General features: G+C 45.4%; 3 protein-coding genes across 3 annotated transcripts in view; 1 reads left to right on the plus strand and 2 right to left on the minus strand.

Moving 5' to 3' along the window:
* The window catches only part of WDR74 (WD repeat domain 74), a 30,509-nt gene extending 22,655 nt beyond the window's left edge, over positions 1 to 7,854 (minus strand). The window contains exons 1-3 of the mRNA XM_069965423.1: positions 7,707 to 7,854; positions 7,472 to 7,578; positions 7,103 to 7,224 (exon numbers count right to left, since the gene is read on the minus strand). Coding sequence (XP_069821524.1) covers positions 7,103 to 7,224; positions 7,472 to 7,578; positions 7,707 to 7,764 — 287 coding nt within the window. The 5' untranslated portion in view covers positions 7,765 to 7,854. The remainder of the gene's footprint in view (positions 1 to 7,102; positions 7,225 to 7,471; positions 7,579 to 7,706) is intronic.
* A 7,033-nt stretch (positions 7,855 to 14,887) lies between these two features.
* On the plus strand, positions 14,888 to 20,428 carry TMEM223 (transmembrane protein 223). The gene is made up of 2 exons (XM_069965425.1): positions 14,888 to 15,259; positions 19,778 to 20,428. The coding sequence occupies exons 1-2, from the start codon at positions 14,944 to 14,946 to the stop codon at positions 20,068 to 20,070; spliced, it is 609 nt and encodes a 202-aa protein (XP_069821526.1). The 5' UTR covers positions 14,888 to 14,943; the 3' UTR covers positions 20,071 to 20,428.
* Positions 20,148 to 27,660, minus strand: part of TAF6L (TATA-box binding protein associated factor 6 like) — a 64,141-nt gene continuing 56,628 nt past the window's right edge. The window contains exon 11 of the mRNA XM_069965419.1: positions 20,148 to 23,246. Coding sequence (XP_069821520.1) covers positions 22,602 to 23,246 — 645 coding nt within the window. The 3' untranslated portion in view covers positions 20,148 to 22,601. The remainder of the gene's footprint in view (positions 23,247 to 27,660) is intronic.

The following is a 27,660-nucleotide window of genomic DNA, read 5'->3' on the forward strand; positions in this document are numbered from 1 at the left end:
CACTGATGCTACAATGTGCTGTAGCTGCCAGTCCCCTTGTGAGCATTTCAGATCTCAGGTTTACTACTGTAATGAAGAGTCATAGGCGAGTTGTAGCTCAGCTTTTGTGCCGCAATCTAGCACACCTCACCCCTCCTTCTTTATGAATAATCAATGCTGTCCGGCCTCCTGCTCACTCAGCAAACAGTCAGTATAAAGACCTATATTAAATTTCCATCAAGGTACTTGAATCAAAGAAAGAACTGCTGCAAATCTCTAGACAAATGATGTACGAGGTAAGCCATGGGACGCCAAGGGGTTAAAGAAAAATGTTTAAAGAGGACCTGTCACCCCCCGTGCCGGGGTGACAGGCTCCCGATCCCGTTAGATCCCCCTATACTCACCTCATCGCGCCGGGTCCCGCTTCCTGATCCGGTTGGGTCACGGAGATTTCAGCGCCCGAAGCGGCGCGCGCTCACAGGAGAGTCCAATGTTCATAGAGAATGAAGGAGCATCGGACTCCCCATTCATTCTCTATAAGCGTCGGACTCACCTCTGAGCGCGCCGGGCTTCGGGCGCTGAAATCTCCGTGACCCGACCGGATCAGGAAATGGCGCTGACCCCGGCTCGGCACTTGGTTGTTTTCGGCTGCAGCAGCCAAAAGCAATCAAGTGCCGATCTCATCGATCTATGCTGTATAACTATATACAGCATAGATCAATGAGAGATCAGAGTGTATATACTAGTAGTCCCCCAGGGGGGCTTCTAGATATGTGTAAAAAAAAAAAAAGAAGAAAAAAAAAAAAGTGTTGTTGTTAGTAAAAAGCCCCCTCCTCTAATAAAAGTTTGAATCACCCCCCTTTCCCTATGTTATAAATAAAAATAAATAAACAAACATGTTTGGTATCGCCGCGTGTGTAATTGCCCGAACTATTAATCAATCACATTACTGATCTCGCACGGTAAACGGCGTAAGCGCCCAAAAAATCCCGAAGTGCAAAATTGCGCATTTTTGGTCGCATCAAATCCAGAAAAAAATTTATAAAAAAAAGTGATCAAAAAGTCGTATATGCGCAATCAAGGTACCGCTGGAAAGAACACATCATGGCACAAAAAAATTACACCTCACACAGCCCCATAGACCAATGGATAAAAGCGTTATAAGTATGGGAATTGAGCGATTTTAAGGAACATATATTTGTTAACAATGGTTTTAATTTTTTACAAGCCATCAGATAAAAGAAAAGTTATACATGTTATATATCGTTATAATCGTAACGACTTGAGGAACATGCATAACAAGCCAGGGCGAATGGCGCAAATAAAAGAAATGTGTATTTTTTTCAATTTCACCACACTTTGAATTTTTTCCTGGTTTCGCAGTGTACTTTATGCAAAAATTCAGCTTGTCATTGCAAAGTACAATTAGTGACGCAAAAAATAAGGGCTCATGTGGGTTCCTAGGTGAAAAACTGCAAGTGCTATGGCCTTTTAAACACAAGAAGAAAAAAACGAAAACGCAAAAACAAAAATTGGCCCCGTCCTTAAGGGGTTAAAGGGGTATTCCCCCCAAAAAATGTTTTGCATCATACGTTGCCCACCCGTAGCTTTCCATCTTTTCAATATCAATTTATTATGGATTCTGCACAGTTTTGCTGTTATCTAGGTGCATGAACCCCCACCCAAACACATAGAATCATCAGATCTCAGTCCAACCCGACACCACTCCCTGCTCCAGGCGCTCCCACCCTCCGTGTCGGTATCACGTGTCCTCAGTCTCTTTAATGGGCTGGCTTCTAACCCTGCCTATTGAAGTGAGGGAGGACACTGATCCCCCCAGGTCACCTGTGTGCCCACTCGCCCCCTGAGCTCACCTGTGGCCCCCACACTTAGCCCCCTGACGTTTCTGCCCCTCCCAGCTCACCTTGGCAAGCACCGCCCCCCTCCCCTCCCCCTCCGGGAATCACCTCCTCGGCACTCCCCCCCGTATCACCCTCCGCACCCTCCCCTTCCGTCTCACCCGCAGCACCTCGGCACACGCCCACCCCCGTTTCACCCTCGGCACCCCCCTCCCGTCTCGCCCACGGCAACTCTGCCTTCCACAACCCCCCCGCCTCACCTTCGGCACCAATCTCCCCCCATCACCTCCTCTCTCCCTTCTCCATCTCCCCCATCACTTCCTCTCTCCCTCCCTCCTCCATCTCCCCCATCACTTCCTCTCTCCCTCCCTCCTCCATCACCTCCTCTCTCCCCCCCTTCACCATCTCCCCCCATCACCTCCTCTCTCCCTCCTCCATCTCCCCCATCACTTCCTCTCTCCCTCCCTCCTCCATCACCTCTTCTCTTTCCCCCTCTTCACCTCCACCATCTCCCCCCCATCACCTCCTCCATCTCCCCCATCACCTCCTCTCTCCCTCCTCCATCTCCCCCCCTTCACCTCCTCTCCCCCCCCCCCCCCCTTTACCTCCTCTCTCCCCATATAGATATATAGGATCATTGTACTTCGCAACTCACCAGCTGCACTACACGCAACCCTCCAGCCTCCCCCGCAACTCAATCCACGGTCCGCCTCACGCTACACTCTCAACTCTGCTATGCTCTCAATTCTGCTACACTCTCGTAAGCATTGCATAATGGGAGATGTAGTTTTCTGGCCGGTGCCATATTGGATATAGATTGGCTTTCTAAAAAACTTGTAACTTAGGAACAGAAACAGCTGGAAAGACAGGAGACGGTCAAAATACTCAGGGGGATTTGGTGTGGTTTGGGAGCATTTTATTTTTTTTAGCTCTTGGGGGGGGGGGGGGGGGAATACCCCTTTAAACATACTGACTGGGTGCTGACAAAGTCTCTCTTTTCTTATAATCTTCTAATGACACATTCCCTTTAAGGCTGCTCTTACCTTCTGTAGTTGTCTGAAGTGAGTGTCTTAAAGCAAATGAACCATTAGGTAATTTTTTTTTTTACAGTAGCAGATCATTGCAGGCGTGGGGATCCTTGTGGCGCAATTCTTTATTTTTTTTCCTTCCCCAAACACTGCCAGGTTCCTGTTCTCTGTGCCATTCTTTGGCTGTGCACCAGCCTGGCTATATGTACTGGAGGCGGGCTCACCGCCCTCCACTACAACCATATCCCCTTCCCTCTATGGTGCTGCTCCCTTAGAATCAATGGAGCTGCACAAGAGCAAGAATAAATTAATGGGTACAAGAATGTCCCAACCTTGTGATTAGTGGGGTTCCCAGCAAGTTAGATCTGCATTGATCAGACCAGGGCTGTGGAGTTGGTATTTTGCAGCTCCAACTCCTGAATTTTATCAGGTACTCACTCCAAAAATGGCCCATCAGACACCAGGAGAATTATTAATTACACTGGCTCAGCAGAATTTCTTTGTAATGTCCTACGTGTTTCTGGGGCAACTTCTGAGTGAAGGCAAAGATATAAAGATAGGTGTGATGGTAGGGGATAGGGGTTACCTTCTGCTGCTTTCTCTTCAGTTGCCAACAGTCCCAGTAAGCCCCACCCCCTGGCGATAAGCCAAGCCCCCTGCAACACCTGCGGTCAGTACAGGAGAGAGGCATACCGTCGCAGGGGGGCGGGGCTTGCCTGGACATACTGCGACTGCTGGCAACTGCAGAGAAAGCAGCAGCAAGTAACCCCCAGACCCTACCACCACCCCTCTCCCCCCATGGAGAACTCACTGCATCTGCCCCAGCAAGGAAGAGGAGCATTTAACACCTTTCCTTGCTGGTGCAGTGCCAGAACAGTCTGGTCCTCAGGGGGTTAAAGGACAACTCCGGCACTGATTAAAAAAAAAATAAAAAAATAAAAAAAGAACTGAAACTCCAGTTGGTGTCTTAATTTTTTCTTCACTTCCTGGTTTGGGCTTTCCCATGATGACTCTATAGAACTGTTAGATGGCTTACAGCTTGCTCAGCCAATCAGAGCTGAGCAACCTGAGTCATCTGACAAAGAGAGGCTGACCTAACAGGACTTAGACCAGTTTCCATCTTGATGATGTCACTGATAATTCTCTTCTTGACCCCCTTCAGTCTGGTTTCCGTCCTCTTCACTCTACAGAAACTGTCCTTACTAAAGTCTCTAATGATCTCCTCTCCGCCAAATCTAAAGGCGACCATTCTCTGCTCATTCTCCTGAATCTATCTGCAGCTTTTGACACTGTAAACCACCAGCTCCTCCTTTCCATGCTCCGCTCTATTGACCTCAAGGACTCAGCTCTCTCTTGGTTTTCCTCCTATCTTTCTGACCGTTCCTTTAGTGTATCATTTGCTGGCTCTACCTCATCTTCTCTTCCTCTTACAGTTGGGGTTCCTCAGGGATCAGTCCTGGGCCCTCTCCTTTTCTCACTTTACCCATCGGACAAATCATCAGCAGGTTTGGTTTTCAGTACCATCTCTATGCTATCTATGATAATACCCATCTGTATACCTCCTCCCCTGATATCACCCCTGCACTTCTACAGAACACCCCTGCAATTCAATCTTGCTAAAACTGAGCTGCTTGTATTCCCTCCCTCTGCTAACCACTCTCCACGGGACATCTCCATATCTGTCTGTGATGTAACCATAACACCTACACAGCAAGCCTGATGCCTTGGGGTTATGTTTGACTCTGATCTGTCCTTTAATCCCCTATATTCAATCCCTTTCACGTTCGTGTTACCTGTATCTTAAAAACAACTCTAAAATCCATCCCTTCCTTAGGGTACGTGCACACTGTGGAATTTGGCCATATGACCCACGGCAGATTCCATCGCTCGTACCCGCACGCGGAGGCGTGCATCTCCGCCCATGCCGGCGTGCATCTCCACCCGTGCCATAGACACTATTCTATGCATGGGTGGATTCCGCCGAAAGAATTGACATGTAATGGAATGCATTACCCAAGACTGTTAGACTCATCTCCAATACACAAAACTTCAAATGTGCCTTTAAAACTTCTGCTCAAGCAGGCTTACCAGGTTCTGATCTGCTATGCTAAATCTGCTATGATTTGGAAGGTGAGGGAGACTTCCTGGGTCAGAGGACAGTGCTGTAGACCATGCCCTTCCCCCACTCGCGCTCCCACCCAGCACAGGGAGCTCTTAAAGTGACTGTACCACCAGGCCCAGACTGAAGCACTGGAGGCGGCCAACCCACCTTTAGTGGGAAGAAACCCCAGCCCCTCCGTGACGTGACTCCATTAGAATCAATGGAACCCTATTATAGAGGGGCTAGGGTTTCCTCCCACTAAGGGTGGGCCGGCCCACCTCCAGTGCTCCTGCCTGGGCCTGGTGGTACAGTCACTTTAAACCAAAGCAATGCTCTTAAACAAAGTCACAATTTTGAAAAACTGTGAGCTCTTAAACCAAAACACTCTTAGGGTATATTCACACGGGCGGGCTCGCAGCGAGATTCTCGCTGCGAGCCCGGCAGTTCCCATACACTACATACTTTCTGCGGTCTAAACGACCACAGCGAGTATGTAATTCTGCCGCCCTTAACCCCTTCTGCTCCCGGCCGGCTCCCCCGCTGTAAGCATACTTTACCTGTCCTTGCTGCACGGGTCCGGCGTCCTGCTCTCCCGTCCGGCCAATCAGTGGCTGCAGCTGGGCAACACACTAATTGGCCGGCCGGGAGAGCAGGACGCAGGACCCGTGCAGCAAGGACAGGTAAAGTATGCTTACAGCGGGTGAGCCGGCCGGGAGCAGAAGGGGTTAAGGGCGGCAGAATTACATACTCGCTGCGGTCGTTTAGACCGCAGCAAGTATGTAGTGTATGGGAACTGCCAGGACCTGCCGGGCTCGCAGCGAGAATCTCGCTGCGAGCCCGTTCGTGTGAATATACCCTTAGGGTGCCTTCACACCTACCGACTCGCAGCGTTAATAACGCTGCAAGTCGTCTAGGTCCTGGCAGATCACTGTCAGTACATACACGCAGCGGTCTGAACGACCGCTGCGTGTATGTAAATCTGCCGGCTGCTTAACCCCTTTTTTTTTTTTTTAAACATATTTTTATTGTTTTCATATATGAACAGAAACAAGAACATTGCCAGAGTTATAAGGTCACAGTAAGCACATCAGAAAGTGTTAAGACCCAGTAACACGCCCGCCCCCACTGTGTCCCTGTTCCGAAGGAGAATTACCAGAATCTGAAGGCAGGAATGAGATCCAGTTGCTTGGCATTCAAGCTGTGGTTAAAAAGTCTCGAGCTCTACTAACGAAGAGCATGTTGCAAGGCCATCCTGACGCGCACGGCATGTGGCAATAGCCGAAGTTAGCAAGTCAATACCAGGACCGACCTTCGCTGCTGAGTATTGTGCGGTCATGGTTTAGAATAAATCGCAAACAGGTGCTTAATCTATCAACAAAACATCTTTTTTTTTTTTTTTGGACCAGAATGTAATTGGAACCCCATAATAGAACAACCCCTCCCCCGGCAGTCACCCAGCTCTCTGTATCTCTAAAATTCCCAATGTGCCTTTCAGTGCCTCTGTGTTATACCAGCCAGTGCTTCTAAAGTTGTGCATTAAGTCATCAAGTTCCGTACGCGAGAAGTGGTGACAAATAAAAGCTTTCCATTTATGAAAAAATTTCTTCGTCTCCGCTTCTTTGTGTTTCAGTGTCATAATCTGCTTAACCCCTTCTGATGCCGGCCGGCCGCCTCCCGCTCAGCTCTGTATACATTACCTCCTCGCTCCACGGGGTCCCGGCGTCCTGCTCTCCCGCCCGGCCAGTCAGTGGCTGCGGCAGGGCAAAACACTGATTGGCCGGGCGCGAGAGCAGGACGCCGGGACCCCGTGGAGCCAGGAGGTATGTATACAGAGTGGAGCGGGAGGCGGCCGGCATCAGAAGGGGTTAAGCAGCCGGCAGATTTACATACACGCAGCAGTCGTTCAGACCGCTGTGTGTATGTACTGACAGTGATCTGCCAGGACCTAGCCGACTTGCAGCATTATTAACGCTGCGAGTCGGTAGGTGTGAAGGCACCCTTAAACCAAGGTACCATTGTAATGAGGAACATTCATAAAATTCATATGAAAGTTCAGCCCTGAATCAGACATTCAGTACCCATACTGTGGAAAGGTGATGAGCTGCCATTATAGGCAAAACAATGCAGTTACTTACTTGTCTAGTACACCGAGTCCCCGAAACACACCCTCTCCTCCTCGACACTCATGAAATTCTGTAAATTTGGCTTTTTCAGTGTTGAAGACTCTCACAATGCCATCTCGGCACCCTAACAGCACCTAAATATACAAGAAGGGTATAAGACAGTAAGAGAAAGCTACATCACAACCAACAACATAACCCATACAGCACCACCAAGGACTGTCACACAGCTTTCTAACAATCCTGCATGGCAAATCAGTCTGCAGACAGCTATACATCCCTGGACCCTTCCAGATCGCCAAAAAGTGAACAGCCACAAAGTGGGGAACACAAACCAGCAACAGAGTACTGTATACCCAAATCATGAGACAGCAGCTCCCCTACCTCAGACTCCTGGGGGTCTCCAAAGCACATGACGTGGACCTCCTGGTCTCGGTTGAGAGAAGACACCTCTGTGTAGTTAGCGGCCTGCTTCTTTACCAGGTCTATGCCTGTAAATGTGCAGAGTGAGATACAGCCGGCATGAGCCCACACACACTATACACGGTAATACCGCTCCACATACAACCACTCACTACTCGTATCTCTCTAGGACAAAACAAACGTCTCCTCTCCTCACCCTTAAGGATCCCGGTTTCGGTAGCGACCCACACGTGGTTCCGTACAGGCGCCGCCATTTTCACTGATCTGGTATGAAAACACACACACGTCCGCTCCGCAACTTCCTGCCTCGCCGAGGAGGCTGGTGGGAAGTGTCATTCGCCTTCTTCGCCTTAGCGGCCACGTCTAGCAAAAATATCTGTTCGCGTGTTTGTTTGTTTGTTTGTTTTGTTTGTTTCAATAAAGCAGAGAGTTCTGAGCATGTGGGAGATCAGGGAACAAGGAAAGGAACAACAGCGGGAACTTAGGCATTCATTCTGTAGGGTGTCACTGTCGGGGCAGCACATAGCCCTGTCTCTAGGTATAGCTGTAGTCATAATACTTCCACATTATAGAAGGTAGAAGGGCATTTACATGAGAAAACTGGAAGTGTCTGAAAACAATAGTGACTTTCAGAGTGGCCCTTTAAGAGAAACGTTAACCTTTTGACAACCCATGACAAGTCTAGGAAATAATATTCGTTATAGTATGCTGTATTACGTTTGGGAAGAGAACAATTTATTCATGAGGAGTCACTGACAATGATTGGCAAGTTTCCCTCTATTTCTATATAAGAAGAAACCTGCCAATCAAGTGAGTGGGCCTAGAGACTCCTCATGAATTTTGGGGAATGGACTGTACCACCAGGCCCAGGCTGAAGCACTGGAGGCGGCCGACCCACCCTTAGTGGGAAGAAACCCCAGCCCCTCCATCACGTGACTCCATTAGAATGAATGGAACCCTATCATAGAGGGGCTAGGGTTTCCTCCCACTAAGGGTGGGTTCACACCGGGCAAACACGGTGTTTGTCCGCTCCCTCTCCTCTCCGCTCAAAGAATGAACACGTCCATTCTTTGAGCGGCGACAGCGGACAGGCGCGCACTCTCCCATTCACTCAAAGCAGCACACTGAGCACGGCGGGAATTGCGCTGTGTTTGCTCAGTGTGAAGCGGCCCTTAGGGTGGGTCAGCCCGCCTCCAGTGCTTCAGCCTGGGCCTGGTGGTACAGTCACTTTAAAAGTATATAGTAATCTCTGCATAAATCCACTCCTACATGTAGCGACAGCTGCAAGTGTCTATGCCATGTATTACTATGTAGGACTGGTGTTGGTATGCGTTATATTCTGGACGTTTAAGAGAAACTTTGCTAACAGGCCTCTAAGAGGACCTTTTTGCTGGTTCTTTAAGAGCAACTGTAGTTGGTAAATTCACACGGGCGGATCTGCCGCAATATTTACGCTCAAAATCTGCAGCTAATCCGCAATACACGTAAGTGCGTGTTTGATTGGGGGTAAATCGCATGTAGATAGATTTAGATTTACATGTAGATTTACCCGCAATCAAACACGCACTTACGTGTATTGCAGATTAGCTGCGGATTTTGAGCGTGAGACTCGCGGCAAATCCGCCCATGTGAATTTACCCTTAGGGTAGCTTCACACGTACCGGATCCGCAGAGGATTTCATGCTGCGATTCGGATCCATGTAGTGTGAATGTCTATGGGGTTACATATCTGCAGCGGAATATTCATTTCACTGCGGATATGTAATCCGGCCCCTTTAAACCCCCCCCCCCAGCCCAGAGCATACATTACCTGCCCGGCACCGCGGCTGTGTGTGAGGCTCCTGACGGTCCCCATCAGCCAATCTGACGTGCACTGATTGGCTGATGGGGAGCAAAGGGAGCTTCACACACAGCCGCGGTGCCGAGCTGGTGATGTATGCTCCGGGCTGGGGGCAGTTAAAGAGGCCAGGTCACATACTGGCAGCGGAATGAAAATTCTGCTGCGGGTATGTGACCCATTCAACTTCACACTACCAGGATCCACAGTGGATTTGGCTGCAAACTCGCAGCTTGAAATCCGCTGCAGATCCGGTGAAACTACCCTGAGGGTGACTTTGGAGCACCTTTAGTACCGTCTCTTTAAGAACAACTTTGCATAAAATCTGTATTTATGTCAGTAAGGCACAATCATAAGGACCCAGTGTCGGACTGGGGTACCTTGGCCCACCAGGGAAATTGATTCTTGGGGCCCACCCAACATATAAAGACATAATCAGCGCCAAACCTTTCACGTTAGTACAGCGACTTTGCATAGAGCTGTGTATGTGACCAGCAACGCTAGTGCACTGCCAGTCACTTATACAGTTGTTACTGATTCATGCATTTGTGGTAAAACTGCACCATTTATGTAGAAACTTTAATGAAATTCCAACAATATTGCTGTAAAAACACATAAAAAATGTCATGTGTGAACACAGCCTCAGAAGATGAAGGAAAAAAAGACCATCTAGTCTGCTCCTCTATTACAATCTCCAGCAGAGGAGACCCATGACGGTTTTGCCTCACCATAAGCTGTTGGGCTGGAATAAGACTTTAAAGGACCATCATGAAAGGCATATCAGTGGTCATTAAAGCGTTAAAGAGGTACTCTGGTAAAAAAAAATATTTTTTTTTAAAATCTGATGTCAGAAGTTACAGATTAGTAAATTACTTCTAATTGAAAATCTTCAGTCTTCCAGTACTTATCAGCTGCTGTATGTCCTGCAGGAAGTGGTGTATTCTCTCCAGTCTGACACAGTGCTCTCTGCTGCCACCTCTGTCCATGTCAGGAACTGTCCAGAGCAGCAGCAAATCCCCATAGAAAACCTCTCCTGCTTTGGACAGTTCCTGACATGGAGAGAGGTGGCAGCAGAAAGCACTGTGTCAGACTGGAGAGAATACACCACTTCCTGCAGGACATACAGCAGTTGAAAAGTACTGGAAGACTGGAGATTTTTTAATTAGAAGTAATAAACAAATTTGTATAACTTCCTCACACCAGTTAGTTTGAAAAAATATTTTTCACTGGAGTACCCCTTTAAGGTCAATACAAAATGTCAGACTGATTAAAAGATTAATCTGTCTCAGGGGTGAGACACCCAACAATGGCCAGAATGTCACTCAGTCCATCATAATGCAAGTGAGGGGCTGAGCACTCATTATAGGAGATGGGTTCCATTATAGTCTATGGGCCCGTCATGTGTAACATGACTGATGGAGTGATGATCTAGCCACCACAGGAGGTCTCAGCACTGACACTGACTGATCAAAACATTTTACATGTCTGCATGATGTCAAAAGTTTTTATCATTGCAGTGGAAAGAAAGCGGTAAGCATGGTGTCACACCGCTAGGTTCACACAGTAGTTTGGCCAAAACCGGGAGTGGATTTGAAGCACAGAAAGGCTCTGTTCACACACTGTTAAAATTTAAAATAACGCCAATTATTTGCCATTAAATGGCGGTTGTGCAGGAGATCCGTGAGGCTTGGGCGCTGATCAGCTGATTCAGGATTCTCACATCAAAGATGATAGGTGTTGTAGTAGACGTAGGAGTAAGATTTAAATCAATGGATAATGTGTTTCTAAGGGAATCCTCAATAGATCTGATGATCTCATTTGATGAAACCCGTCATCCATTGATTAAAGTCTTACTGTTATATCTACTACAACACCTATCATCTTCGATGTGAGAATCCTCAGCTGATCAGAGCCCAAGCCTCACGGATCTCCGGCACAACTGGGACCTCCAGAGTGTGAACTTCTCATCACATACATACAGTATACATATATACACAAATAGACATACTGCAGACATACACACAGTATACATATATACACAAATAGACATACTGCAGACATACACACTGTATACATATATACACAAATAGACATACTGCAGACATACACACTGTATATATATATACACAAATAGACATACTGCAGACATACACACTGTATACATATATACACAAATAGACATACTGCAGACATACACACTGTATACATATATACACAAATAGACATACTGCAGCCATACACACTGTTTACATATATACATAAATAGACATACTGCAGCCATACACACTGTATACATATATACACAAATAGACCTACTGCAGCCATACATACTGTATACATATATACACAAATAGACATACTGCAGACATATATACTCAAATAGACATACTGCAGCCATACACACTGTATACATATATACACAAATAGACATACTGCAGCCATACACACTGTATACATATATACACAAATAGACCTACTGCAGACATACATACAGTATACATATATACACAAATAGACATACTGCAGACATACACACTGTATACATATATACACAGACATACTGCAGCCATACATACTGTATACATATATACACAAATAGACATACTACAGACATACATACAGTATACATATATACACATAGACATACTGCAGACATACACAAACATGCAGACACAACACACCTTACATATATACATCTAATCATACTAACACACACACAGACTCACCAACATGGATACACAGATACAAAAGCATGCAGATTACACATAATATATACACTATATACATGATAGAAAACACACACACATATATATCACTCACATGCATAAACACATGACACATGTACAGACACACACTGATGACAGATAGACAAGTATATACACACACACTCACATGTTCAGCAGGGCAGGAGGCTTCAGTCTTCTTGTCTCCATCTTCTCTTCTCCCAGCCAGGCCGGGCAGCCTGCAGCCTCTCCCCATCTCCTGTGCACCGACTGCACACATAGCAACAGGAGAGTCACGTGATTGCAGAGGGGAGGGGGATGGAGGAGGCCCTGCTGCTGCACAGGCAGGAAGAGGGCAGCGCTGAGGCCCAGAGCTGATGTAAGGAGCCAGGTGAGCAGGGGGGAGGGGAGGGCCAATGATTATAGAAAGAACAGGCCCTGATGCCGTGCTGAACTCACCCCAGCAGTGTGGGAGCCAGCAGGGGGCCCCCTTGAGCTCCCGACACTAGGCAGCTTCCAAACGGGAGGCCCCTCTCTGGCTTAGGGGAAGGGCCCTGCAAGAGGGAGGAGGGGGAAGGGCCCTGCAAGAGGGAGGAGGGGGTGGGGCCCACCGGGGGATTCCCCGGCTCCCTGGTGGCCCAGTCCGACCCTGTAAGGACCTGTCATCTTCTATTATCCAAAAGGGGACATATGACTGCATGGATGTTGTCATGCATTGAGTAAATGACCTGCGAGATTCTATTGGCTGCTAGATTTCAGCTATTTGCATGTGTGCTGCTATTGACTGGTTAGTGCTGTGCTATGCTATGTGATATTTTTGCATTTCTGAATATTCCAACAATCATTTCCATGGGGAATTTTTGGTCTTTAAATGTAGATTTCTTAAAAAAAGACAAATCCAATAGAATCCAAAAATACATAGCACACCTGTCAGCGCCTAGGGCTTCGTAACACAGTTTGACCGTAGTACTGTTATTGTAGTCGCCTATCTGTTGGAGCACTGTTATTGTAGTGACCTATCTATTGGAGCACTGTTATTGGAGTCGCCTGTCTGTTGGAGGACTGTTATTGGAGTCGCCTGTCTGTCGAGGAATGGTTAATTGGGACCCTTCCCCATAATTTAAAGAATTTCTAAAATGTCATACTTTACAATCTTCCTCAATTCTCCAGAAGTATTCAAAATATATAAAAAAAAAGTTTATTTAAGTTTTAGATGACAGTCTTTAGTATCAGGAAGGGAAAGTACATTTTGTTCACGCATTGTTACTGGAGTCACTTTTCTGCTAGGGTGCTGTTATTGGGCTCACTATTCTGCAAGGGTGCTGTTATTGGGGTCACTTTTCTGCTAGGGGGCTGTTAATAAGGTCACTTTTCTGCTAGGGGGCTGTTATTAGGGGTCACTTCTGCTAGGGGCTGTTATTTGGGTCACTTTTCTTCTAGGAGCTGTTATTGAGGTCACTTTTCTGCTAGCGGCTGTTATTGGGGTCACTTTTCTGCTAGGGTGCTGTTATTGGGCTCACTATTCCGCTAGGGTGCTGTTATTGAGGTCACTTTTGTGCTAGGGTGCTGTTTTTGGGGTCACTTTCCTGCTAGGGCAATTTTTATTGGGGTCACTTATCTCATGGGGGGCTGTAATTGGGGTCACTTTTCTGCTAGGGTGCTGTTATTGGGGTCACTTTTCTGCTAGGGGGCTGTTATTGAGGTCACTTTTCTGCTAGGGGGCTGTTATTAGGGGTCACTTCTGCTAGGGGCTGTTATTTGGGTCAGTTTTCTTCTAGGAGCTGTTATTGAGGTCACTTTTCTGCTAGGGGCTGTTACTGGGGTCACTTTTCTGCTAGGGGGCTGTTATTAAGGCCAGTTTTCTGCTAGGGGGCTGTTATTGAGGTCACTTTTCTGCTAGGGGCTGTTATTGGGGTCACCTTTCTGCTAGGGGGCTGTTATTGAGGTCAATTTTCTGCTAGGGGGCTGTTATTGAGGTCAATTTTCTGCTAGGGGCTGTTATTTGGGTCACTTTTCTGCTAGGGGGCTGTTATTGAGGTCACTTTTCTGCTAGGGGGCTGTTATTGAGGTCACTTTTCTGCTAGGGGCTGTTACTGGGGTCACTTTTCTGCTAGGGGGCTGTTATTAAGGCCAGTTTTCTGCTAGGGGGCTGTTATTGAGGTCACTTTTCTGCTAGGGGCTGTTATTGGGGTCACCTTTCTGCTAGGGGGCTGTTATTGAGGTCAATTTTCTGCTAGGGGGCTGTTATTGAGGTCACTTTTCTGCTAGGGGGCTGTTATTGAGGTCACTTTTCTGCTAGGGGGGCTGTTATTGGGGGTCACTTTTCTGCTAGGGGGCTGTTATTGGGGGTCACTTTTCTGCTAGGGGGCTGTTATTGGGGGTCACTTTTCTGCTAGGGGGATGTTATTGGGGTCACTTTTCTGCTAGGGGGATGTTATTGGGGTCACTTTTCTGCTAGGGGGATGTTATTGAGGTCACTTTCCAGCTAGGGCACTTTTATTGGGGTCACTTTTCTGCTAGGGGGCTGTTATTGGGGTCACTTTTCTGCTAGGGGGCTGTTATTGGGGTCACTTTTCTGCTAGGGGGCTGTTATTGGGGTCACTTTTCTGCTAGGGGGATGTTATTGGGGTCACTTTTCTGCTAGGGGGGCTGTTATTGGAGTCATTCACAGTCTGTCACAAACATAAGAAAACAGCATGTATGCAGTTATAATGCACAGCTAGATGTTATCAGCCTTTCAGTCCATGCAACGCCGCCATCTTACTACTCCCAGCCTCAGCTGCGCTTGCACCAAAAGAGACTCCGCCCACTTAGACGCCTTTTCTCTGCGCCTTAGAGTCAGCGTTGTACTGGGGCGGGATATTGGAATCAGTATGGTGGTTCTGTGGTTGCTAAGAGACGTTCGGTTCTTCAGGAAACCTCTATCTTTTAGGATCACTCGTTTTTTCCAAGCAGATCCGGTGCCCCGAGACGTAGTACTGTTCCAGCACAGCAGACCGCGCTTCTTCCGCCTGCTCGGCATATTTTGTGTGGCGCAGGCCGGCTTCTGGGCATACCTGGCTCACTTTGGTTACACATCATTGCGGGATATAAGACAGAGCGACCCCGGGGAAGAAAGGGAAAACAAGGGAAGGAACATGGGCTCCCCCTTGTGGAGGACGACGTTCACGCTCAGCTGCCTGTCAGTCGGTACGTGTACAGTGACCTCTATGGAGACTCCGAGGTCACCGGGAAGAAGGGTCAGGACGAGGAGACAAAGCAGCTCATATGAGGGCCTAAGGCCACATCACAGCAGAGCCTAGTAGTATAATCTGCATGTGATTTCTTTATGTATATTTGGGGAAAGGATCTGCCCCTATCAGCCCACCATTATTACAAAGCTTCAGGGTCTCCAGGAGACACCATAAGATTTATTTTTTTTTTGCTTAAGGAAGGGATCACTTAGCACATAACAAACCACTCCATTCAGTAATGTGGAAGACTGTCCATAGTCTATAGAATTTTTTTTTTTTTTATCCATACAGACATCACCCAGGCTACTGTATTGCACTGATAATCTGCAGATTAAAAATTAAAGACTATGGGGGACATTTATTAAGTCCGACGTTTTCTGTACCAGACTTAAAAATGTCCCCGCAGCTCCGGCACTACGGATATTTATGTAGAGGCAGACTGCCTCTACATAAATCCTGTGCGCACGGCAGGAAACCTACGCCAGCTGAGAGCTGGAGTAGGTTTTCTGCGTACCTTTAGGCAGAAACAATAATGAATCGCGCAGACTCTGAGTCCGCGCCCTTCGTTACATCCCCTCCCCGGCGTATGCGGTGGAAAATGCTGATTTGTGAATATTTTATTCGCAAATGGCTGTTTTGTGAATAAAATATTTGCAAATCAGCACTTTCTGCAAAAAAAGTATGCCTTTTCTTCTTGATACATGTCCCCCATTGTCTCAACAAAAGAAAAAATCTCTATGGTTGAGAATCCTGTGAAAAAAAGAAAAAAATGTAACTATGTGCCCATATTACAATTTTAAAAAGAGATGTTCACAGACGGCGGCCGTGTCACAGAACAGCCACTGTCTTACAGTGTCTTAGCGCGGCCTAAACATGATTACTTTCTTCCACATGGAAGAAAACAGAAAAATTTGCGTACACTATAATTATGCCCAACACTGTTCTGTGTAGCATACCTTTCAGTCATGGGTTCATCTTGGATTGTGCATAGGAACACCTGGAGACCTTCAGGTTGCCAAATGGAAAAGAAAAAGGAGAAAGTCCAGCACGAAATCCATAACTGAATTTGTAAAATTACATGTAGTAAAATAAAAATACAGCTAGACACATTTCAGCCGTTGGCCTTTGTCACAGCAAAGGCCAACGGCCGAAACGTGTCTAGCATGTGTATTTTCATTTTGGACTTTTACTTTCTTCCACAAGCAGCACCACCCTCATTCCATCCGTTTGGGTGGGGTTTTGCAGCTCTGTTCCATTGAAGTAAATGGAGCTAAATTATAATAATATACACACAACCTGGGGACATGTCGATGGTGCTGTTTTTGCTGGTAGCTGTGCTTAATCAAATCCTGGATTTCTCCTTAATGGTGCGTTCACACCTACAGGATCTGCAGCTGATTTTCTGCAGCAGATTTGATGCGGTGTTCAGTTATTTAAATGAAATCTGCTGCAGAAAATCAGCTGCAGATCCTGTAGGTGTGAACGCACCATTAAGGAGAAATCCAGGATTTGATTAAGCACAGCTACCAGCAAAAACAGCACCATCGACATGTCCCCAGGTTGTGTGTATATTATTATGCTTAATCAATAATAATAATGCTTAATAATGCTGTGCTTAATCAAATCCTGGATTTCTCCTTAATGGTGCGTTCACACCTACAGGATCTGCAGCTGATTTTCTGCAGCAGATTTGATGCGGTGTTCAGTTATTTAAATGAAATCTGCTGCAGAAAATCAGCTGCAGATCCTGTAGGTGTGAACGCACCATTAAGGAGAAATCCAGGATTTGATTAAGCACAGCTACCAGCAAAAACAGCACCATCGACATGTCCCCAGGTTGTGTGTATATTATTATGCTTAATCAATAATAATAATGCTTAATAATGCTGTGCTTAATCAAATCCTGGATTTCTCCTTAATGGTGCGTTCACACCTAAAGGATCTGCAGCTGATTTTCTGCAGCAGATTTGATGCGGTGTTCAGTTATTTAAATGAAATCTGCTGCAGAAAATCAGCTGCAGATCCTGTAGGTGTGAACGCACCATTAAGGAGAAATCCAGGATTTGATTAAGCACAGCTACCAGCAAAAACAGCACCATCGACATGTCCCCAGGTTGTGTGTATATTATTATGCTTAATCAATAATAATAATGCTTAATAATGCTGTGCTTAATCAAATCCTGGATTTCTCCTTAATGGTGCGTTCACACCTACAGGATCTGCAGCTGATTTTCTGCAGCAGATTTCATTTAAATAACTGAACACCGCATCAAATCTGCTGCAGATCCTGTAGGTGTGAACGCACCCTAACAGTACTTTCACACATAACGACTTGCAGCGGAAATCTCGCTGTGCCCGTTATCCCCTCGCTGTCCCCTTAACCCCTTCATCGGCTCCTGGGGCGGCATTTACATACATATGTCTTCTCATTCAAAATAACTAACAAGGGATCCACAATAGATTTCACAGCGTAAAATCCACTGCAAATCCGGTATGTGTGAAGCCACCCTTAGGGCTGTCGTAGCACATATTAGTTTTTCCCCCTTGCCTTATGATGGCACCTGTGGAGAGTTCCAACTCCCGCTCCATTGGACAGAAAACAGCAGGTGGATCCATAAAAAAAGAGATCGCCCCATCATTGCAAGTTCTGTGTCCGATCCGTTAAGGAAAAAGGGAACTGGGGTAACCACTTACGTTAGTGCCGGCATTCCTGCTGCAAAAGTCTCCTATAGGAACCACCACTGTGCCAGGGGCGAATGGCTGTGCGCTGCTTAGTGTACCCCCCCCCCCCTTTCCCCAATTCTGTAACTGTGGCAGCAAGAAAGTTGCGTTCACAGCACAGGAGAAATAATGCTATGTATAAAGTTTACCTGTAAAGGTTTAAAAATTTAAATCAGCCAGGGATGTGAAATAAAGCAAGTTTGCATTATACATTCATTATTTTTTGTTGTTATCTTGCTATAAACCAAAGCTGAACTACCAGAAACCCAGGTCCAGTCTCCTGAAGGCAGATTTTTTGACTTATACTGGTTGGAAAAAAACAGACTAAACACAGGAATTCCGGCCAGTACAGAGAGTCACAGCTCAAAGTGTCCATCAGTCACATGACTGCCTTCTCTCTGTGAGCGCTCAGATGACCTGGAAATCACTGAACTTCCTGTTTTCTTAGGGTAGCTTCACATGTACTGTATCGCTGCATATTTATCGCTGCGTTTTTATCGCTGAGATTTTTACATGCGAGTTTCATGTGAAAATCAAAACTCGCATGTAAAAATCGCACCAAACACGCAGCGATAAATACGCAGCGATATGGTACGTGTAAAGGCACCCTTACTCTGAGTATATATATAAAAAAAAAAAGTCAGAAAACAGGAAGTGCTCCATAACTAAAAAAATTAAAATAAAATAATGAATGTAAATTGCAAACTTGCTTTATATCACATCTACTATTGATTTAGATTGTGAAAGTTATAACGACAGTGACACTTTAAGAATAATAATGCAGCTCTGTGCACAAGTGTCATGTTTCCCCCATTTTGAATTTGGTACTCCCCATAACCACGCACGACACCCAGGGCCATAGAATCACATTAAACTGGGTCTTGTGCTGGGGACAGGTGCTGTAGAGATGGAGCAGGGAGAATGGTATCTCTATTAAAGGGGCCACTCTCTTCCAGAGATAGCACCACATTTGTCTCTAGTTTGGGTGCGCTTTTGCAACTCTGTTCCATTGAAGTGAATGGAGCTTAATTGCAAACCACACCTGAACTGGAGACAAGAGTTGTATTGTCTCTGGAAGAAAGTGGCCATGGTTTTCTGACACTGAATAACCCTCTTGAAGGTATTAAGTTGCCAGATTCAAAATGAAAGTAGTTTATTAAAGGGAATCAGTCAGCATGATTGTGTTGATATGGTTCACAGCTACACAGTATAGATCTACTGTGCAGCTCCCCTAGGCTACCAGGGAAAAAGAAGCTTTATTTTGGCACATGAAGCCGGGAGAGGGGTGGCATCTAGTCATCTGGGTGGAGAGCCACCCATGACTAGTCACGGCTCTCTGCCCTGTCAGGATGATTGACAGGCAGACAGACCCGTTAGTGGCCTCTCTGCCTGCCAATCATCCCAGCAGAGTGCGCTAACAGGCAGAGAGCCTTGACAAGTCAAGGACGCCTCTCCGCCCAGATGACTAGTTGCTGCCCCTCCTGCGGCCTTGCACGTGCAAAATAAAACTCCTTTTTTCCCTGATGCAAAGCTGCTATTGCATACGTGGCTGGTAGACTCAGGTAGCTGCACAGTAGATTTATACTGCTTGATAATGGGTCCTTTCATTTTTGAGGAATGAAGCGTTGCATGGTATACTTCTTTAGGCTAAGGCCTTTTTTTTTTTTTTTACATGTTACTTAATTTTCCCCTGATCATTGTGTGTGGACAACACTCATGTTAATATATTAACAATTCTTGACTTTCTTACTAGGCTCCCTTATAATGGCTGCAGGTTTGCTGTTCTCCCGTCGATCTGTCAGTGCTGTTACTCTGCACGTAGGAGGGGACCAAGTGACTATTTTCACAGCAGGAGTCTTTGGCCTTGGTTCATCCTTCACCATCCCTTTGAGGCACGTTTCTTGCATGGCTCACCGTTCAGAGGTTCCAGCTTTTATACCCTTGAAGGTTAAAGGTCGACCTCTCTACTATTTGCTAGACAAGCAAGGACAAGTTTCTAATGCCAAGCTGTTTGATCTCACAGTAGGAGCATACCGTACTCTTTGAGATTGCGTCCATAAAGCTTATGTATATATGTTTAAATAAAACACTTATTCTGTATGTACAGGATGGACAGCTAGGACTCCAGCAGCAAAATCTTTAATAACCAAAACAACACAGTTACAAAAATATAATATGTACAAAATCAAATAAACTGTATTGTTTTTAATAAGCTTGTTGGTCAAAACAAAAAACTGTGACAGATTAGGTTTTATTCACTTTTTTTCTATTTTTGCTAGGGTGCAGTTAATCTAGCAGAAGGTTAGACAGACCAAACCTGCTACTAGATACTAATAGGGCATTTTTTTTCCCCCAAATGTAAATTCAGTGCACCATGGGGCAGTCCTGTAGCCCCCTGATCTGCCCCCGACTCCTGCTCACATGTCCATATGAAGGTGATAAGGTAGAGTAATAAAAAGGACAGAGTAATAAAAAGGAAAAATAAAGTGTAGCCAACCTTAGAAGTATGGCCATACTATGTGGCCCCTGCTCTTTTAGAATTTGGAAAAAAAGATGTTTTCAAATCAACTGGTGCCACAAAGTTATACAGATTTGTAAATTACTTCCATTTAAAAATCCTAGTCTTCCAGTACTTATTAGCTGCTGTATGCCCTGCAGAAAAATATCACCATCTCTGACCAGCCATTCCAGCCTTCCAGGTAACTAATGCCCCTATTCCACTGGTCGTCAGAGGAGCAAACGAGCGCTCTCAGCGCTCGTTTGCTCCTCGTTCCCCGCTCGCTGCCGCCGCTATTCAGCGCGGCAGCAGCGAGCGGGTGAGTGTGGGAGGGGCGGCGGGGAGCTGCGGGGGGGCTGTCCGGGGGATCGCTAGATCGTCCGGGCAGCCCATAGGATATAGCAGCATCTGCTGCCGACGCTCCTATTTAACGGAGCGACGGCAGCAGATCGCTGCTATATCAGTCGCTTGTTTTTCAACATGTTGAAAAACAAGCGATTGTAACGATCAGCCGACATGAACGATGTCGGCTGATCGTTGCACTCTATTCCACGGGACGATTATTGTCCGTAGCGGCCGATATCGGCCGAATACGAACGATAATCGTTCCGTGGAATAGGGCCTTAAGCAAAATGCTTAGTTATCTCTGAAATATGCTAATTAGCCTGCTTCCATTTAACTGACTGATACTCCCTGTCGCTCCTCCTGGGGTGCTGGGAAAAGCTCAGTTTCCAAGGACTAGATCCAGCTTTTTCCAGCGCCCTGGGAGCAGCGACAGTTTGCTTTATTACTGTAAATTCACTCATCTCTAATATACAACTATATTTTTATTGGGACTTTTCAATGTGCTACCTTGTACCAAATGATGTTCCAGGAAAAAGTAGACAGGGAGTAGACATTTTAACAGATTTTTTTAAGCCAAAGCCAGGAATGGATTGGAAAAGAGGAGAAATCTCAGTCTTTCCTTTATGACCGGTTCTGTTTATTGCCTGTTCCTGGTCTTGGCATCAAAAATCTGTCAGATAAATCTCTCTGTGTAAACGCACCCTAATACTATGCAGTGAAATAGATTTTTCTACAACAGCTTTGGGTTAGGAACTCCCAGAGCTGTGCGGGCTGTGGCTGCTGGAGAGGATGATGGCAGAGGGATGCTCAGTGTCCGTCCAGTGCCCTGTGTCCCCCTACCATCATCCTCTCCAGCAGCCACAGCCCGCACAGCTCTGGGAGTCGGGTCATGACATCAATGCTGAACCATGAAGTACAACCTCCAAATCAACAACAAATTTATTTTTGGTGGTTTTAGAACTAGCTGATAGGTGAGGTGCAGCACTCCAATCTAAAGCCATGGCTTTTTAAAGCACTACAAGATTGGTTTTAACTAGAGATGAGCACAACCAGAGCGTGCAGCATTTGATTACCAGCAGCTGAGGTAGTTGGATGGAGCCCTAGAAAACATGGCTGTATCCATGCTTTCTAGGCAGAAAGTTGCATCCAACTTCTGCCGCACGCTTGGGATTGGATGGACCTGATCATGCTCAAGTGAAACCCTAGCCTAATATTAATGATCTAGTCTAAGGATAGGCCGTCTATATTGAAGTTCTTGTATTTTAGCAATTCATTTCATTACACAAAATACTCAGTGATCTGTTTTCTACCATGTTGAGTAATATGTGAAGCTGGCAGTACAGGTCAGGTAAGGCAGCAAATTTTTCAGATGTAGAGATCTGAACAAGACTTCAGCCATGAGCTCAGGTTTTACCTGTGCACTAAGCTTAGGTTGTTCGCCTGACTGTCTTCCTGTAGATAGTACTTTAGCTCAGGGTTTAAAAAAGGGTATAAAGAATTAGAAAAACAAGGTTGCTTTCTTACAGAAACTGCACCACTCTTGTCCTCAGTTTTAAGCAGTATTGCAACTAATTTCTATTCGGAGTGAATGGTGCAGAGCTGAAATACCACACACAGCCTGATGATAGGAGTGGAACTGTTTTTCTGAGAAAGCAGAAGTGTTTATTTTTTTTAATCTTGGGTAATCCCTTTAATGCAAAGGTCCACTTTGCTTAATCCACAAGTGTAACCTCTATCATAATGGTAAATAAAGTGAAAGTTCTGCCTGGGCACCTCTGCGTCCAGGCTTTGTCATTCTTCCAATCATTGGCAATTTTTGGGCATAGCGACTAGCTGTGGCTGTTGGACCAGTGTGGAGCTGAAAGACACTCTGAAATTTCCGTCCATTGCCCCCACGACCTGCTTGTCTACCTCCAATAAGGAAGGTAAAACAGGGAGAACCACGCGGTGCCAGTCTACTCCTTTGAAATGCCTCTCTTACTCCCTGTCCCCTCTGCCCCTGCCGAGAAGCTCCACGAGGACGTGATGATGATGATGCTAGAGAAATCTGAGGAGGGCGTTGAGGTTGTCTGCCAGGGTTTGTCATTTCTTCCTCTCCATGGGCTGTCAGCTGTGGCATTTTCCTTGCCCCATCCACTGAACAATCCTTTTTTGGCTCCTGTTGACATCTAGAAATTGTTACTGATTGTTGTGATGGAGTTCCTCCAGTCCCAAAGCGAACAGCTAAGCTGTCTCCGAAAAAACAATAGAGCTCATTGTACATCTCCAATAAAGACACAGTCTGGGCAGGTTGGAGTGTTGAATATGAACCATGGGGCAAGGGACTTGCATCCTTCTCACAGTATCTAGCTTTCATTTTCAGAAGACGTTCTACAGCAACCTAAAAGGTATAACAAAGCTCCATTAGTTTTACATAACAATATATTCATTTATGTTACCACTGCTCTTCTGCTTCATATGTGTGTCAGCACCATGTGCATATTAATAAGGCAGGGGGAGTGAGCACCTCTGACACTGTCCTAAAGAATAAAAAAGTTTGGCCAGGAAAGATCCATTATGTGGATTTCTTTGGGACAGCTCCTAACTGAGGGTCTCACAGCTGCCGCAAACACACTTTGGCTGCAAAGACTAATATTTTGAAGGGAAAAAAAGAGGCATTCCAGAAAAAAAAGCAACTTTTCCTCTATCCACAGGATCAGTGAAAAGTAAGATCGCAGGAGGTTCGACTTCAATACCCCCCGCCGATCTCCTTATTGGGCCCCCAGCTTCTGTATTATGAATAGAGCTGCGGGTACAGCACATGACCTGTGGCTCTATTCATTCCTATGGAGCCAACCGAAAGAGCAGAGTACAGTGCTCTTCTGGCTTACTCGGCTCTTTCTGTTGAGTCATAAGAATGAATAAAGCCACGGTTTACGTGCCGTACCCGGAACTCTATTCATAATACAGAAGCCTGGGGCCCGATACGGAGGTCGGACCCCCTTTGATCTCTTACTTTTCCCTTATCCTGTGGAAGGGGAAAAGTAGATTTTTTCTAAAACACCTCTTTAAACTTGTGTAATGATTCAGCCATGAAAACACCAAGTAACAATAACTGCTCTTAGAGCAAGTCCTTTAACCTTTTGATGACCAGGCAAATTTTTGTTTTTGCGCTTGCTTTCCTTCTTGTGTTTAAAAGGCCATGGAGCTTGCATTTTTTCACCTACAGACCCACACGAGCCCTTATTTTTTGCGACACCAATTGTACTTTGTAGTGACAGACTCAATTTTTCCATTTTAAAGTTTTATTGTTTTCAATTAACAAATATACATAAGGAAATGATCTGTCATTTCTATTGGTAGCTTGCTTGCGTATTTGCAACATCGCTTTTTATTAAAAAATTTCTGATGTGATTTAATGTGACCAAAAATCAGCAATTTTGGTCTTGGGCTTTTTTTTGGCGCTTACGCCATTTACCATGCCAGATAAGGAATGCCATAATTTAATAGTTTGGGCAGTGATAAAAATAAATAAATATTTGGTATCTATAAAATGGGGAAAGGGGGAGATATAAACTTTTATTATGGGATGGCATTTTTTTTTTTTTTTTTTTTATGAAAAAACTTTTTTTTCTAATAGTAACTTGGAAGTCCACCTTGGGTATTTCTATAATAACTTCTCTCTCATAGAGATTAATGCAGTACTGTACTGCATTGATTAATGAGATTGCTGTGATGGGATCAGCATCATTGCATGCTGAGGCCTGGCCTGAAGCAGGGATCGCCTCTCCGTGATCTCATAGCGGGGGTGGTGGTGCGGCCTGGGTTGTCAAGGTGTTAATAATATTTCCTTAATTTATATACCAAAGTAAATAGAGAAAACCCACACAAACACATACAAACTCCTTGCAGATGTTGCCCTTGGTGGGATTTGAACCCAGGGCCCTAGCTCTGAAAGGCTATAGTGCTTACTAGAGATGAGCGAACCTCAAGCATGCTCGAGTCCATCCGAACCCGATCATTCGGCATTTGATTAGTGGTGGCTGCTGAAGTTGAATAAAGCCCGAACGCTATCTGGAAAACATGGATATATAGTCATTGGCTGTATCCATGTTTTCCAGGCAACCTTAAAACTTTATCCAACTTCAGCAGCCACCGCTAATCAAATGCCGAACGATCTGTTTCGGATGGACACGAGCATGCTCGAGGTTCGCTCATCTATAGTGCTAACCAGTGTGCTGCCCTGTACAGTAAAGAATCTCAATCTGTGATAATGGTAAAATTATCTTTTCCCTTAAAGCAAATATATATTATATAATATATCCTCATAGAGGATGCCCCTTGTAATGGTTACAGGCCTTGGTATAAAAAGATTACTGTACTGTCCTATTAGCATAACTTTACATTTATTCACATTAAACATAATTTGCCATTTTTCTGCCCAAGCCTTCAGCTTTCCCAAATCCTTCTGTAATATATTACCTCTGTGGTGATTACCCAGTTTAGGGTCATCAGAAAATATTGAAATTCTACTCTGTAGCCCCTTTACAAGGTGATTACTAAATCTATTTAAAGGAGTGAACCCTGTGGCACCCCACTTGTAACTGTGACCCAATGTTAGTATGTATTTACATACGTTTTCTCCTTGTCTCTGCATCCCCATATTATGGAACAACCTTTTATGTGGCACAGAATCAAATGCCTTTGTCCAGACACAATGTCCACAGCCTCACCCAGGTCTACTCTATGGGTGGGTTCACACTACGGAATTCTCGCGGATAAACTCTGCGGAATATCGTCGTGTGTCCGTGCGCACGGGAGCGCGCCTTTCTGCCGGCCTCATAGATACCATTCTATGGGCCGGCGTATTCCGCTATGCGCTGAAAGAAGTGACATGACACTTCTTTCAGCGTATAGCAGATTACGCCGGCCCACAGAATGGTGTCTATGGGGCCGGCGGAAAGGCGCCCAGATCGGGCAGACAGCTGACTGAATTCCGCTGACATTTTCCGCGAGAATTCCTCAGTCTGAACCCACCCTATAACTGATCTCCTCATAGAAGATGATCAGATTAGATGCTAAACTGACAGGCCTTTAGTCCAGGATCACATTTTGAATAAAATGGTACCACATTTGCTAAATGCAGAAAAATCTTGAGAAACAATAATAGAATCAAGAAATCAGGAATAAGGGTCCGTCTAGCACAGTAATACTTTGAACAGAAAATAAGCAGGTCACCTGTACCTGTACGACCAGCAGGTTTCTTGGTCTGCATATAAAATGTATAAGAAACTGGAGGAAGTCAGCACTGGACTGCCTCTAGTTTATTCTACTCTGTCTAGCACAGTACTTTCCTGCAGAACTGGAATAGATGCCAGCTTGGCCTGATGATTTATAAAATTTGAATATTTTTAAGGTGATACCAAACTTCTTGTTGGGTTAAACAGGTGAATTTTAATGTTGAATATATGTATGTAAATATATATATGTAAATATGCCATCTAGCCCATTTATGCAATCATGTAAAGAGCTAAGTTTAAAGCTCTGAGGCCACCTTATTGTGGTGGGGTGGTTTACACTTTTTGCAAATTGTAACCAAGAGCCTCATTATTTTTGTGGGAATTTTTTTAAGTTGGGGGGCTGCTTTTTTTTTTTTTTTTCCAAACATCATTTTTATTCAAGTTTTCCAGTTTTACATAATAAAGAATTGAGAATAGAAAGAAACAATGTGTCTCTATCTTTGTCGGCATACACAACAAAGTGTCATATAAACAATCAACAAACCCCCTCCCCCCCTTCCCTTCCCTAGCTCGCCATGAAGGACCTCCCCACTCCAATTATACTACTCCAGTGCTCTAATCAGGTAGGTGTAGGTCGCCCAAGGTGCCAGCGATATCCGCCGTAAGGTACCATTTAGTGTTGCGGAAAGGCCTGACAACCTTTTGGCATTCAGTGGAATCTAGAAAAGAGGTTATGAACCTTTTCCATTTTTTAAAAAAGGGCTTAGCCCTCTTTTTTCTAGATGGCTCGGCTTCCAATTGTTCCATGAGTAGGTAATATTTAACCTGTTGTATCACTTGTCCAACAGTAGGCATGTCCTGAATCAGCTATCTAGACAAAAGACAGCGTTTCGCCACCACAAGAAAAGTATGTACCAATAAAGACAACCTGCTCCCATCAGGAGGGATGTGCAGTATCATCAGATGGGGGTCCACAGGGATAACTACATGCAACTTCTCTTGGAGTAAGGAAACAAATTCTCCCCAGAACGTTCGGAACAAAGGGCAGGTAAATAGCCCATGATACAGATCTGCCTTGGGTTTGCCACAATTTGGGCACGCTATAATCAGGTCCGGATGTTCTGGGGTTCTCGGGAATGTAAACCCATAAGTAGCGTGGTGCAGAATACGGAACTGAGATTCCCTCCATTGTTCACAAATAACAGCCTTTCGCACCGTGGTCCATCCCTTAAGGATTTGAGCTGACAGCTCGGGGAGAGGCAGTTTGTCTCCCCAATAATTAAACAAGGAAGATTAGACCCCTTTAAGAGTGGCATGGCGTAGAGTAATATGCAAGAAAGAGACAGAATGAGTGGACATAGAGGTGGGTATATAGACAGATATTGGATTAGATCAGCTCATTCTGTAAATTTCGCAGTCTGGAAAGTAAAAACCCATGAATCTGTTGGAAGGCGAGAAAGTGGCTAGGTGGGAGGGCAAACGCCTCCTGTACTTCTGTAAATGACAAATCTCCGTTCCGGAACATTCATGAGATCTGAAGCCTCTTTTACCCCCTTTGTTCTCCACCCTCGGAAC

This window comes from Dendropsophus ebraccatus, chromosome 4 (genome assembly GCF_027789765.1).
Source record: "Dendropsophus ebraccatus isolate aDenEbr1 chromosome 4, aDenEbr1.pat, whole genome shotgun sequence".
NCBI lineage: Eukaryota > Metazoa > Chordata > Amphibia > Anura > Hylidae > Dendropsophus > Dendropsophus ebraccatus.

Coding starts and splice junctions, on each gene's coding strand:
- TMEM223 (XM_069965425.1), top strand. CDS start 14,944: ATGGTGGTTCTGTGGTTGCTAAGAGACGTTCGGTTCTTCAGGAAACCT. Junction 15,260..19,777: donor GCTCAGCTGCCTGTCAGTCG/GTACGTGTACAG, acceptor CTTTCTTACTAG/GCTCCCTTATAATGGCTGCA.